The sequence below is a fragment of the Dermochelys coriacea genome, chromosome 6 (genome assembly GCF_009764565.3).
Source record: "Dermochelys coriacea isolate rDerCor1 chromosome 6, rDerCor1.pri.v4, whole genome shotgun sequence".
Classification (NCBI taxonomy): domain Eukaryota; kingdom Metazoa; phylum Chordata; order Testudines; family Dermochelyidae; genus Dermochelys; species Dermochelys coriacea.
This window is the reverse complement of record NC_050073.1, coordinates 57,665,089-57,680,965: the sequence shown is the minus strand read 5'-3', so window position 1 is coordinate 57,680,965 and position 15,877 is coordinate 57,665,089. Positions and strand designations below refer to the sequence as shown.

Sequence of the window (15,877 nt, the reverse complement as noted above, 5' to 3'; positions counted from 1 at the left end):
AATTTCCAGACAATGGAAAACTATGTTAAGATGAAGTTGAGGTTGAGAGTACTTAACATCTATTTAAGAGTAAAAAGCATTATGGAGAGGTTATAATCAATCCAAAATTAAGTGTTACAAACCCAGGAAATTCAGAGTTAAGTTAGCACTTAAAAGAAATCCAAACATGCTAAATTACAAAAATACACATTTAAGGCACCTAAGCAATCTTAACTCTGTTCTCTAGTGATACCATGAAGGGAAAAAAGTGTAACCTCTCCTCCCTCCACGCCCCCGTGGCCGGTGATTTAAAATATCAGGTTAATTTAACTCTAACACTAAAATACCTTAATCATAATCATATAGTTATTTCATGGTGTCACAAGAATGCAGAGTTAAATGGTTTTTTTGTTGCCTTTATTGTGACTTTCTTACCTTAACGTATTTGGACATCTTTTAAATGTAACCTTAACTCTGAATTTCTTGGGTTTGTAATGTTTGGTTACAATTTGAGTCAATTTCCACTTCTCTGTAATGTTTTTCCCTTTAAGTTACCGAAATATACTCTCAACCCTAACTCTGTTTTAATCTCCATATCTGTCTGGGAATTATATTGTATGGTTCAAAACAGTGGAGTAGATTATGGTTTTACCATAAGCCCCAAGCAAGAGCCAGTATGTAGCTGTGCTTTCCTGGGAGTAGAAGAGAAATCACATCGTGATTCATGAACGTCACAGTACAGTTCCTGATTCCCCACTTGCTCCAGGAGAGAAGGAAATTGTGCCAGCCTTTTATCTAGTGCAGATTCCTTCCACCTCTGCCTTCTCAACACAGCAGAGCAGGCATAGTGTCAAAGTTCTCGCCACCAGTGTAGGAAGGGCAGTACCAGCCTTGCAGAGGCTTCTCTTCCCTCCCTACCACACATACTGTGACCTGTAATGTGTATACCCAACATTGGAGAATAAAAGGGATGTCTTATATCTCCTTTCTCCCTTTTGCAGGCACATAGTGCACGTCACATTGTGCCCTCTATTAGCACTAAGGTAACTGTATAGTAGAATAATTAAACATAGTGTTTAGGAACATTACTCCTGAATACTATAGTATTTTTAATTTTTGTTTCAGAGTAGCAGCTGTGTTTGTCTGTATTCGCAAAAAAAAAAGGAGTACTTGTGGCACCTTAGAGACTAACAAATTTATTTGAGCATAAGCTTTCGTGAGCTACAGCTGCATCCGATGAAGTGAGCTGTAGCTCACGAAAGTTTATGCCCAAATAAATTTGTTAGTCTCTAAGGTGCCACAAGTACTCCTTTTCTTTTTAATTTTTGTATGAGGGATGGAACTCTATTCTGTCCAATGGCAAGTTTTAGTCAAAAAGCCTTTTTTTTGGGGTCCTCTGAAGACAGGAGTTCACAATGTAAGCTATGAGAAACATTCATCTGTACTTGTTCCCTACTGCTGCTACTGCTCCTTTGCTGTGTATCACCCAATCTGTCCAGAGATACTGCAAAATCAGGGCAATGAAGGAAATTTCTAAAAACCAGAAAGTTTATGTGCTGAAGGGCAGACTGTTGTGAATCCAGGATATCTCACCTCTGGAGTGACGTCTCGTGGTGCAAACCCTGTTCCTCCAGTTGTCAAAATCAAGTTAAGTTCCTTTTCATCACACCAGTCTATCAGTGTCTCCTGAAAGAGAATATCACCACTATCAGATCTGGCATATAATGTTAATACAGAAATCTGAAAAATGCCTAAGGCTTAAAAATCTTCAAGTACCAATAATTAAACTCAGATTCATATATTCAATGAAGAGAATTTTTAAGACATTCCACATGACAATTTATATGGCTACTTTTCTCTCTCTCTCTCTTTTTGTCTTTATGACCAATAAATATATGACAGAGTAATTTGGGCAACAATACCAATGTGTTTTGGAAATGAAAATTGATATTGATTCTCAATGGAAATTGAGAATCCTTTCCGAGTCCCAAACGAAAAAATAAAAAAATTGTAATTTTAACACTTTAATAACTTTATTATAATACTGAACTACACACACATACACACACACATATTCCAACATAGGTCTGAATACAGATATAGACTCATATCCTCAAAGGTATTTACAGGCTCTTAACTTCCATTTGTTTCAATAGAAGTTAGGAATCTAGATTCCTTTGAGGATCTGGGCCTAAATTCCCCAGCATATCTCAATATACTACATATATATTCCTCGTGGTGATTGTGGTTTCCATGCTCTAATTTCAACTGGAACGGCCTGATGATTATGAGAGCAACACTGCTGTAAGCTTCTCAGTGGAAAGATTCAAGAATACAAATTAAGTGAATGCTGTATGTCTAAAACAGAAAGGTGATTACTGCTTCTCACACATCAGCACTTTCAAGGACCCAGTTGAGCAGGGGTGGGCAAACTTTTCGGCCTGAGGGCCAATCGGGTTTCCGAAATTGTATGGAGGGCTGGTTAGGGGAGGCTGTGATTCCCCCAACAGCCAGGCGTGTCCCCATCCCCGCCGCCTATCTGACCCACCCCCCGCTTCTCGCCCCCTGACAGCCCCCACAGGACCCCTGCCCCATCCACCCCACGCTGTCCCCTGACCGCCCCGGACCCCCCGCCCCTGACTGCCTCCCACCGCCCCATCCAACCCCTCCTCTCATTCCTAACTGCCCCCCCCGGGACTCCTGCCCCATCCAACCACCCCTTCTCCCTGACCGCCCCGGAACCTTTGCCCCTGACTGCCCCCCCGCCCCATCCAACCCCCCCTCCTTCCTGACTGCCACCAGAGGGCCCCTGCCCCCATTCAACCCCTTGTTCCCTGCCCTCTGACCGCCCTGACCCCATCCACAGCACTGCCCCCTGACCATCACCCCGAACTTCCCTGCCCTCTTTCCAACACCCCCTGCTCCCTGCCCCCTTACCGCGCTGTCTGGAGCACCGGTGGCTGGCGGCGCTATAGCCACGCTGCCCAGAGCACCAGGACAGGCAGTCATGCCACCCGGCTGGAGCCACTGCACACCACTGCACAGACAGAGCACCAGGCCAGGCTGTGGCTCTACAGCTGCGCAGCCTGGCAAGAGCTCGCAGCCCAGAGCATTGTGCCAGCGGTGCAGTGAGCTGAGGCTGCAGGTGATGGGGGCAGCAGGGGAGGAGCCGGGGACTAGCTTCCCAGGCCAGGAGCTCAGGGGCCAGGCAGGAGGGTCCAGTGGGCCGGATGTGGCCCACGGGCAGTAGTTTGCCCACCTCTGCAGTAGAGTATGGTTCCAAGACTGGATTGAGAAAACTCATAGCTCCATGATGAAAATTCAATACTGACTTTTGGTACTGGATGAAAATTTCATTCAAATAAAACAGAATTTGTATTTTCTATCAAAACTGCATTTTAAACCAACACATGGACTGTACCACAAACTCAATATAGGCAGGAAATGCAAATGGTTCAGGCATGATCATACTGTATGTCCTTCAAAACCTACAATAGGGAGCAAACTGAAGCCATTAATATGGTGTCTTCTTAGAACTAGGTATTACATGACATGTTTCATGGACTGTTCCCATCTAAACTGGTCTTTATAGGTTTGCATTGTCCCTTTAATAAAACTTGTTAATGTAGTTTTTAAAAGAGAATTTCTAGGCCAGCAGAGATGGTTTTATTTGTTAACAAATATTATTCAGATATTTCTTCTCAAATTAAGTTGGATTTGGGAGCTAGTACTTACTAATGAATCCAGATGCTGCTACAGCAATCACACCAGACTTCTATGCAAGAAGTGGCAAAATATCTTCCCCTCCTCATAAATAACACTATGCATCTATTTATCTTCAGCATTTCTAATGTGCCCATCATCATAGTATCTAGAAACCATTCAGACTAGCATTTCATTTAGTCAGATATTCCTACCCTAGCAATTGGACTTGATTCCTCAGAAAAAGGTGAATGCACTGTCATTTTTCTATAATGTTATATAGGAAAAGGAAGAACTATTTTTTGTGACTGCTGGAGACAGATAAGATGATGATCTGAAACATGAGATTAGATGTGAATACGGTCTTGAGTTTGAAAAAGGCTAAAATAGTATTGATGGTCATGAAACGAATGATAATGTTTTGAAAAAAATGCCATCAATTTAGCTTATGCCCCAGATGTAAGTTTAATATACTTTTATTTAAAAAGAATTTTACAAATCCTATGGTAAATTTTTCATGAAACTTCTTTTCCCCCAATTAAATGAAAATAGTTTTATTTGAACCTTTCCCTTTAATACTGGAAACCCAAATACAACATTGCTATTAGAACTGAATGGAAAAGTTCATCAAAACATTTTCTCATCAAAATTTGCCTACTTGTCAACATTGAAAAAAATTGCCAAGATGTTTGGATTTCACCAGAGTTCCAGTAGAACCCAGGTAAGGGTCCAGTGGAATCCCACCTGCCCAGCAGATTTTAAAACGTACCTGGTTTTCTGCCAAATCACCTGACCAGTTCCTCGGCAGCCATACAGACTGCCTCAAAGTTGGTGACTCTACAGTTTCCAGGGTCTGAGGTAGTCTGCCATATGGACTGCCTCTGATACTATTCCAAATCAGAAGGAAACCAAATTACAAAAGAATTAAATCTTCCACAAAATGGAATTACCTTTCTCTTCACATCTCTAATTGTCATGGATTTGCCTGAAAATCAGAGAGTGAAAGTGAACAATCTAGTTTCAGACCTGCCAAGTGTCATGCCGCATGCATGATCCTTGCATTTGGCAAATCTGTCAAGCCTGTCCACATCTCAGGTAAGATAGAAACAGAGAGATACTTACACAACACCCTTTGGCCTGTAGGAGGGTACATTAGACTGGTAGCTAGGAGACCATGGATTCTGATTTCATCTCTTTGACGAAGTGCTGTTAACATTTCTGTGCAGCTCACAACCCATATTAATGATCTAGGCCAGGAGGCAGGCAACTATGATTTCTCCTGTTTTACAACCAAGGTAATTGAGAGGTTGTACAAGGCTACTTCACTCCCATATTGAAAATGTCTTCTATTTTGGAGAATAAATGTGTCTGTTAGAATCCTTTTTGCTGTGCATGAGAATGTTTTTAACCTCTAAGGAACATATTCTTTCTGATTAAATCAGTTAGCTAGCATTCATGCCGTGTGATAAAGAGTGTATGGATCAGGATGCAGGACTTGGCCACAATTCTGATGAACCAGGTCTTGTTTTAGAGATAAGTGTATCAGAGATTGAATGGAGAGATTTCAGAGATACAGGTACTAAAATTGCCTTGGACAGGCTGGGGCTAGCACAATCATTTTGTCGGCTTGAGCTTTCCGAGAATCCTGGGTATTAATGAAATCAGAGAACATGCGTAACAGAAGGCCTAAGGACCATGCGATCAGGAATGCATTGAAAACAGATGGCTCTGACCTTTTCTGAAGCAGAAGCGAAGACACTTCCAGTTTTCTCTGGTAGCAAACAGGTATATGGTCAGGAGACTCCATTTGTGGAACATAGTTTACAGAATCACTGTCATTTATTGACCACTTGTGGTCATCTACAATTTGTCTGCCAAAGTGATCTACCAGTATGTTCTGTATTCCTGGTAGATGAACTTCCCTCAGTTGCCCTAATGGTGAATGCAGAACTTCCAAAGTCATACAGCCTCTTGACATAGTGGAGTAGATCTTGCGCCATCCTGATTATTTATATAAAACACGATTGTAGTGCTATTCGTCATGACTTGTATAGTAAGACCCTTGATGGCTGGGAAAACTGAGCATGTTTAATAAATGGCTTTTAAATCCAGGACATTTATGTGAAGCTTTTCCTCTTGAGAAGTCCATAACCCTGGTATTTACATTCAAATGATATTCATCTCCAGTTTTAGATGGAAGCGCGTGTAGGAGAATGGAATCTATTGCAGACTTTTGTGGGGTCCAACCACCACTTTAATGATAAGATTCATGGTGGAACGTGAACTAGCATTTCCAGTTGATGTCTGCTGATATACAGCCTTCAACCACCCTTCCACGCAGCACATATGTGGTTTGGCATGCTGAGTCATGGAGGTGCATGATGTCATGTGACCTAGCAGTCTGTGGCACATTCTAATTGATGTTCTGGAGTCTGGGAAGGGGTACAAAGCTCCAGAATGGCTTGAAATCTTTCTGAAGATAGAGAAGACATCACTATCATGGAGTCCAGAATCGGTCCTGTGAATTCTTCTTTTTAAGTTGGAGTCAGCATTGACTTGTCTTTGTTTACTTTCAGGCCTACCTGTTATACAGATTCAGAGTCTGCTGAATGAAGTCTGCTACTTAATGGTGCAATTTCCTGTGACTGAGCCAATTGTGCAAGTATGAGAATTCTGAGGAAGCTGCCATTACTGCGAGGCATTTCATGAAAACCGTGGATGCTGTCGACAGGCCAAATGGTAATACTCTGTGCTGGTAATGGCAACTGTCCACGTGGAACCTGAGATATCTCCTGTGAGCCAAGAAAATAGTGATATGGAAACAGGCATCCCAGAGATAGAGTGTGGCATACCAATCGTTTGGATTTAGGGATGGAATAATAGAAGCTAGGGACACTATCCTGAAGTGGAGCTTTCTCATTAATGTATTTAGCTGTCTTAGGCTCAAAATAAGTCTTCACACGCCCATCTTTTTGGGAATGAGAAAATAAGAGAATAACATTTCCTTGCCCTGTGCTATTGAGGAACAACAACTACTGCTCCGACAGTCAGAAGTTATTGCACCTTTTGATGTAGGATGCTCTCCTGAGAAGGATCCCTGAAGGGTCTGAAAGTGGATGGTCTAGCCCACCTCTACTTTTTCAAAAACCCGTCAGTAGTGATGGTATTCCAGAACTCATAAATGATATAAATGGTTCCCAAAAGAATGGGATATGATGGGATCTGAACAGTGCTCTTGACCAAGCAGACAAAGCTTCTATCTAGATGTAGATGGAGGCTGATGAGTTGATATGGTGGTGGACACAGATTTTCTTCTAGGAAATTTCTAACATTTTCTAGGCATTTCCATCTGTTTATAGGGAATGGAAGACTGTTGCTATTGAGGTTGTTGTCTATAATGCTTCTGCTTGGAAGCAGGGGTTTAGACCCCGAAAAATCTCAACATTGTAGAAGAGTCTTTCAGGGTGTGTAATGCCTCAAATGCCTTAATTTTAGAATTAAAATGTTCACACTCCTAAAATGGGAGAGCCTCAATTGTTAAATGAACTTCTTTAGGGAGCCCTAAGGAATGGAGCCTGGAGACTCTTCATTGCAAATGAGGTCACCATCGATCTGCAAGCTGTTTCTGCTGTACTTACCCTTCTCCTTATTGCCCTGAGGGATCTTTTATGTAATTTTGACCATGAGTCAATTAATAAAATTGTATTTTAAAATAAAATTTAAAATAAAATTTTGACCCTGAGTCAATTAATAAAATCGTATTTTGCTAACAAGACTTGGTAGCTGGCAATTCTCATTTGGAGGCTAGAAGTAGAACAATTCTCCCATCCAAATAAGTTCAACTGTTTGGGGCATCTATTTTTAGGAATGGACCTTTCTTGACCTTGACATGTGTGTTCATTGGCTGTGGCAACCACCAGTGAACCAGGTGTTGAATGAGTATAAAACTTCAAATCCCTGTGAAGAAACTTGGCCATGGAAGTCTGCTCTCTCTGATGTTGCAGATTCAGATACAGACATTTGCCAGAGTAGCTTGGCAGGATCTGATACTACCTGAAAGGGGGTTTCAAAGAGGATGGCTCTAGACTGTTCTCAATGGTAGCAGATGACAGAACGAGGAGTAATGGTCTCAAGTTGCAATGGGGGAGGTTTAGATTGGATATTAGGAAAAACTTTTTCACTAAGAGGGTGGTGAAACACTGGAATGCGTTACCTAGGGAGGTGGTAGAATCTCCTTCCTTAGAGGTTTTTAAGGTCAGGCTTGACAAAGCCCTGGCTAGGATGATTTAACTGGGACTTGGTCCTGCTTTGAGCAGGGGGTTGGACTAGATGACCTTCTGGGGTCCCTTCCAACCCTGATATTCTATGATTCTATGATAATCCATCACTGATAGGTAAAGCAAGATGTCCAGGAACCGAGGTATGGATGATGTTGAGAAATTTGTAGCATTTTTCTTAACTATCTTGCCCAGAATCTCTAATGTGGTGGCAATTCTCCTTAATAGGTTCTGGAATGTCATATAGTCATCTGGAGTGGAAGCCACAATCTAGGCATGATTGCCTCATCTGGGGAAGATACATATACAGGAGTTGGGTGATCATCTGCTTGTGATCTCTTTTCCAAGGCATAAATAGATAGTTCTAGAGTGGTTGCATAAAATGAGGTGGAGATATATCCCTCTTCTGAGGTTGAGAAGGGGACCTTACTCTGGAATGAGATGCTGATGCAGAGGATTTCCTTCACTAAGGCTATCAAGCTGATGCCTTTAACCTTCAGGAGGCTCTCTGTGACTTTGTAGCTGCTTCCCTTGACCTTACACATGCAGACGTTAGGGCACAGTTTGACTAGGTAGCATTCACTGGCTCCCTCAACAGCTTGAGGGAGCAGAGGGCACTGCCCACGATTCTCGGCTTGGTGTCCCCTTCTGGCACCCTTACTGCAGCTTCGACATTACTCCCAGCTCTGCCCCTCTTGAGCTGTCCCTTATAAGTAGTTGACACAAATTCTTTTGTCCCCTCCTCCTCTCTGGGGATGATCATTTTCATTTGGGCAAGAAACTTCCCCATCTGCACTGGTGGTTAGATAGACTGACCTTTTTTTTAAGCAGGCGTTTATAGTTGTATGCAATTTATTTCAATATAAGAATATTAAATAATGTGCATAAATATCACAGATAGAGCAGCACATAACTCAGCAGTTACGAAATTTGATCTTCCAAAGTGAGGGAAATGTTCCCCCACCCAAAATCAATAGTAAAAAGCAGATTAACCCTTAAAATTCCTTCAATTTTAATAATCTAAGGTGTTCATCAGCAAAAGAGATAGGAACAATTTGTTTTTTTTAAATAGATAACATTTTGTCAGAGCTTCTTTATCATCTAGAAACAGTATTTGTCTTAAGGATTTTCAATAATAGTAAGTCTCATATGATGACTCAACAGGACTTCAGTGGAGTAATTTTTTTTTTTTTTTGCAAAGTTTTGTATTGCACATTTTCAAAAAAACTCATTGTCACTGAGCAAAATCTGTCAGTATCAGAATAGGAGGAAGGAGGATTTGTATTAGTTTTCTTAACACAGTATCTCCATTTCATAATCTTATTTAGACAAAAGAAAACCTGCCAACTACAATCAGCTTTATAGAATACATATTTCATGAGCTTCAGTTTTGCCACTGTTCTGTGACATATTAACTATGTCTATACTTAGGAGCTGGAGATGTGATTCTCAGTTTAACTAAACATATGCTACCTGAATGACAGCAAGGGCGCTAAAAATAATAGTATACCCATGGCGGCATATACAGAGGTGAGCAGAAGCACTAGGTAGCCATCCACATATGCACCCACAGGGTCTAGTTAGGTTTGTAATCAAGGTGGTTAGCCCATACCAGTACTTTAGTGGTACCATTTGCCACTGCCCATTGCTACAGCGATTACACTTCTATTTTTAGCCTGTTAGCTCGATGAGATCTAGTGTGTGTATCTCTATTCACGCTGAGAATTACATCTTCAGTTCCTAGTGTAAACGTAGCCACTGACCACATTTTAAGGCATTGCTAAAAAAGAAAAGAATAAATTTAATGTGACATCATACAATGCAGCCAAAGATAAATAATTTTTTTAAAAACTGTTCTTTACATAAACTAAACAGTGAGTAATTAGATATTATAACTGTTCCATAAATATGCTGAGGTACAATTATAATTTTTAACTATTGCCTACACTAAAGAAAAATCAGTTCCTTTATATCAGGCAGTAAACCAGATCTTCATTCTACTTCAGAAACTTTAATTGCGGACCACATAGATCTTTAAAACCACAAAGAAGTTTATCCTATGTTGATCTTAAATGTATTTATTTTTGATTTCCAAAATACTGAGAGAAATGATAACAGGTTGTAATTATGTGTTCATCCAAATTACAGTAAAAACACTTCATCTTTATAAACTCACAGAACACTAGGGTTTAGCCAGTTAACCCTGGAACACTGAGAACTGGAAATTCTCATCAATTCCTCTCCACACAAGAAGCACTTTAACCCTTCCTCCCAAACTGTTGATTTTACTGGTACTACTTTTCATATCCCTCTGCCTGTAAATGTAGGCTCCTTTAGTACCAAATCCCACTGCTGAGACATTAGAGAGGGAGAAAAACAAGAAAAATCAATTTTAGAAATCTCTAAAAATTACTCAGAATAGTATTTCCAATGTAAAAGTATAGCTACCCCCAATAATATTTTTAAAAAGTTGTAATCACCTCAAAACAAGAGTCTCAATCTGCAGTGCAACTAAGGGCAGGAGAGACAAAGGGGCTTACATCCTCCTTTTTGCATGCCCTGCATAGAATTGTACTTGCTGTGTTTTCAGACTATGGTCCCTCCAGGTCAGGAACATGCTATTTGGCAGAACTCTTTAGTGGTGCTACAAAAACAATTTTATAAACCTCAAACAAACAAGACTCCTTGGAATAATATTTGTATACCTCTCCTTTATGTTGTTTGACTTCGTTTGACTTTGCTTACAATTCAGATGTTAATAGGATATGGGTTCTGTCTATGGCCCCACCACAGTTAGGGAATCCCATTGCAGCAAAGCCATCCACTATGACCTGCACATTTCCTGGGGTCACTACCCTTGATATCAGCAGATCTTTGATTGTGTTGGCTATTTGCATCACATCAGCCCCCACAGTAGATTTGCCCACTCCAAATTGATTCTTGACTGACTGGTAGCTGTCTGGCGTTGCAAGCTTCCACAGGGCTATTGCCACTCGCTTCTCAACTGTGAGGGCTGCTCTCATCTTGGTATTCTTGCGCTTCAGGGGAGGGGAAAGCAAGTCACAAAGTTCCATGAAAGTGCCCTTACGCATGCGAAAGTTTCGCAGCCACTGGGAATCGTCCCAGACCTGCAACGCTATGCGGTCCCACCAGTCTGTGCTTGTTTCCCGGGCCCAAAATCGGCATTCCACCGCATGAGCCTGCCCCATTAGCACCATGATGCCCACATTGCCAGGGCCCGTGCTTTGAGAGAAGTCTGTGTCCATGTCCTCATCACTCTCGTAACCGCGCTGACGTCGCCTACTCGCCCGGTTTCGCTTTGCCAGGTTCTGGTGCTGCATACACTGCTGGATAATGCGTGTGGTGTTTAATGTGCTCCTAATTGCCAAAGTGATCTGAGGGGCTCCTTGCTTGCAGTGGTATGGCGTCTGCACAGAAAAAAGGCTCGGAACGATTGTTTGCCGTTGCCCTGATGGAGGGAGGGACGACTGATGACATGGCTTACAGGGTTGGCTTACAGGGAATTAAAATCAACAAAGGGGGTGGCTTTGCAAGAAACTGAATGGCCGCCTCAAGGATAGAACTCAAAACTGGGTTTAGCAGGCCATTGATTTTACAGAGGGAGGGAGGGAGGAGAAAATGAATACAAAACAAATCTGGTCTATTTCTTGTTTTGAGCCACTTCATCTATCTTTATACATCTTGCTGGCAGCAGACTGTGCAGTACGTTAGCCATCGTCACCTCCTGGGTGCTTGGCAGAAGACCATCATCGGCCATCATCTTCTGCTGGCTGCAGATTAAAAGACAGTACACTGCCGGTAGGACTCAATCGCCATGAGACGAAACAAGGGAAATGACCTGGCTGAGTCACTCCGATGTTTGCCTAGGCGCCAGGTTAAAAGAGCACCCAGGACTGTCTGCTGCCAAAAGGCAATAAACTGCTGCTGTATAGCAATGCAGTACCACGTCCGCCAGCACCCAGGAGACATACGGTGACGGTTAGCTGAGCGGGCTCCATGCTTGCCGTGGTACGGCGTCTGCACAGGTCACTCAAGAAAAAAGGCGCAAAATGATTGTCTGCCCTTGCTTTTACGGCGTGAGGGAGGGAACGGGGGCCTGACGATATGTACCCAGAACCACCCGCGACAATGTTTTAGCCCCATCAGGCACTGGGATTTCTACCCAGAATTCAAATGGGCGGTGGAGACTGCGGGAACTGTGGGATAGCTACCCACAGTGCAAAGCTCTGGAAGTCGATGGTTGCCTCGGTACTGTGGACACAGTCCACCGACTACATGCACTTAGAGCATTTGTGTTGGGACACACACACTTGACTGTATAAAAACGCTTTCTACAAAACCGACTTCTATAAATTAGACCTAATTTTGTAGTGTAGACATACCCATAGTCTCTCTTGATACGTTCCAGCAAGAATCTATCGGTATCATTTATTCCCACATGAAGGAGGATCAGTGGATTCTTTCCCACTCCCTTTAGGATCCTCTTCAACCTCAGGTCCACATCCCATATCTTAGCACCTGGAAGACAGCACACCCTTTTCCTGGTGATGGTGCGATTCTCCGATCTATCCCCTGTTCCCTCTGGCTGCAAGTTCTTTCCATTCCTATTCTCCCTTGTAGTCCTCTTCTTCCCATCCTGTATCCTCCTGGGGCTCATATTTGGTGTAGTCTCCATTGACTCTTCCCCTTTTCCTATAGGACTAGCTGCTCTTCTCTTCTTCCTTGCCCTTCCACCTTCAGTGACTACCTGCTGATCCCCTTCTGCATTTTACAACTCTGCAAACCTGTTCTTGAGCTCTATTTCTCCTTCACTAGCCCATCTTTTCCTCTGCCTGGTTCTCTTAGTCACATGCTTCCACTGTCCATTTTCTTCACCCAGCCGTCTCCCCTCAGAGTTCTTCGGTCCTGCTTCCATCTGTAAGTCTGAGCTTTTCCCTTCAGCCGCCTTGTGTCTTTGCTCCATAATCTGCTCGAACCCCCTTTTAAACTCAACCAGACTTTCCACCTGCATCTCCAATCCTCGGATCTTTTCTTCCATCAGCTCTATCAGGCGGCACTTCATGCAGACAAAACTCTTTCCAGGTACTCCCTCCAGTATCATGTGCATACCGCAGCTTCCACATCCAATCATCTTCATTGTGTCCTCCACTGCTTGGGTCATTACTACTGCTGCCTCTGTATCTGTCATAGCCTTCCCACCTAAACTCTGTTAGTCTGTTAAACCACACCAAAACACCACCACCCACAGCAAGAACAAACCCCAAACGAGCACCGCAATACAAACTCCCCTTAAGAATTCCCACTCAAACTTCCCTGTTTACAGCTCTGTTTGCTGGCTCCTGTGCCACTGCAGCTGTCTGTGCTGCTGCCTGACTGGCTGGCTACCTTTATAGTACCCCTCCTCAGAGAAGCCCCACCCCCTAATCAGGGCTCAGCTTCTCTCCCAGCAAAAGGCCCCTACAAGCCTCTACACATACAAATAATACAAATACACTGATGGCATAACTAGGCTTCCAGAATCTTTATTACTGGTGCTGATACAGAAGAACGAAAGAACCTACTTAACTCTCAGATCCCAGGTTGAATTTGTATAGCTCAACATTAGAAAAACAAATCTTTTAATTTATAAATTGACTCACACATTCTATTTTCAGTCTCTTGTAATTTTCAAAGACTCAACTTTCAGGATGAAATTTTCCAGACCTTTGCTTTAAGGTGAATATTTACAGAGCAATTAATCCTTGCCTCATTCATCTTTGTAATGGTGCATAGTGAGGCTCTTGATAAGGCAACCTTCACTCATTCACTTTGCTTATTGTATATGTTTAAAAAATGACTTGATAGTTCTTTCTGGTGTTCAAAGATACTATAAATAGCATATTTGTAACAGAGGTTGTAGAAAAGTGTATGAGATTATATTATATTTTTAAATAGTATGTGATCATGTAATTAAAGTTCATATAACAATTATTATGCACAAAAGATCAAAGTTAAGGCTGTGCATGCAACCGTTATATTTGTATTTCCTGACTTTTGAGTACTTAATCATACTCCTTAAAATTTTCTTAACATAGTTTTTGATTGACTATAGCAATCATTGAGGGTGAAATCCTGGCCCCACTGAAGTCAATGAGATTTCATCTTAAGAGAAAAACGGAACTTAATAATGTCATTTTTAGGTGGGTGAGGTAATAATGCTATTTTTAGTCCCTTTTCAGAGTAATATCACATTAAATTGTAAATGATATAATGATAAAATTATCTGCAAAAGTCACTGATGTCTGTGAAGAACCGGGGTCCTCTCAAGTTCCATCCACACCCTGCTTCAGGTCCTTACAGTTTCTTTCTCTTCCCCACCTCCTACCCCAGTGGATGACCAAGGGGGTTCTTGAAGCAGACAAACAAAAGAGAAGTCCTCTGCCCTCTTTCTTCCCTTATGAAAGAGCGGAGTCCACAGGAAAATAAGAGAGATAAGGGTGACCTGGATCTCAGGCAGACTTCCTGGGTCAGCCCTTTGGGCTTAGTTAAATGGGGTCTACCTCCAGCCCCTCCTCATGGGGCATACTGATCTGAGCCTGGGTCTTGCAGCTTCGGGAGTGGTGAGGCTTGCTGCTGTCTCTCTCTCAGTGAACTTGTCTCGGCTGTCTGAGGTGGAGCAGTCCTCTTCCAGTTCACCACCTTTTTCTGTGACAGGTTTTCCCTTTAAGCTCCCATCCCCACTACCCCAAGCAGAACAAGCCTTATGGGTGCACAATGTTGGGGCTGAGCAGGCACAAAGGAGCTCATTAGTGTCCTCTCCACTAGTGAGAGGACGTGCCTTAAACTGGACAGGCCATCCTGGGGTCGTTTGTCACCATTCCTAATCTCCTGTGAAAAGAAATCAGTGTTAGCATGCTTCTTTTCTGCCCAGTGTGGTATTCTGAAACTGCAGGGTTGTAATGCAAGGTACCATCCCTTTATGCATGGCTTTGTGAATCCAGCAGAGAGGAGTGTGATCTGTGTCCAGTAAGAAGGGGCTACTCAACAGGTAATACCTGAGGGAATCCATAGCCTATATAAATTGCTAATACTTCCTTTTCAATAACTGAGTAAGCCTTTTCTCTAAGAAAGGGTATCCTACTCAGGTAGAAGAATGGGTGTTCTCTCCCAAAGTCTTGTGAGAATATGGTGCCAAGTTGGATGTCCGAGGCATCTATGTGCAGTATAAACTCCTGGAAAAAATTAGGGTTGAAAAGCACAGGTGCCCAGCATAGTCGTGTTTTCAGTTCATTAAAAGCATCTTCATTTTCTCATCCCACTAGATCTTCTTAGAGTTGTTGTCTTTTATGAGGTCTGTAAGAGGGGCTGCGGCTGAGGCAAAAACAGGGATAAATCTCTGGTATTATCCTGCCAGGCCGAGAAAACGTTTTACTTGCCTCTTTCTCTGAGGAATGTGACACGATGTTAGGACCTGTACCTTGTTGACCACTAGCTTCATCAGGCTGCCTCTTATGTGATACCCCATTCCCTATTTACAGTGGAGCTGAACAAGTGGGGTCTTTGGGAGGAGAGTCCTCTTCAGAGTTGAAAGAATGTTTTTCTGAATCTGATACACTCATAGATTACCATTCCCCTGGTAAACTTGGAGGAGCCAACGGGGGGGGGGGGAATAGGTGGTGGGGCTGTGAAAGTGCATACACCCAGATGCAATCTGGGCCTCTGGTACAGGGCAGAGACTCTACACACAACGGTCTACACAGCACAAGAGGCTCTGAGGTGTGAAGTGGTCCATTCATTTCCAAGAGATGTTCTCAACTGAATGAGAACACTGCAAGGAGATGACTACAGTTTAAAATAATAGCTCTGAGATGTGTGAACTATTTCATTAATCTCACTGGGTGTTCTCATCCCGTCTTCCT

At 42.6% G+C, this 15,877-nt stretch overlaps 1 protein-coding gene across 23 annotated transcripts in view; it reads right to left on the bottom strand.

Moving 5' to 3' along the window:
* The window catches only part of GPHN (gephyrin), a 544,780-nt gene that overhangs the window by 269,796 nt on the left and 259,107 nt on the right, over positions 1-15,877 (bottom strand). For all 23 annotated transcript variants that reach the window (XM_038404446.2, XM_038404449.2, XM_043517392.1 and 20 more), the window contains one exon: positions 1,573-1,665. In XM_038404446.2, coding sequence (XP_038260374.1) covers positions 1,573-1,665 — 93 coding nt within the window. The remainder of the gene's footprint in view (positions 1-1,572; positions 1,666-15,877) is intronic.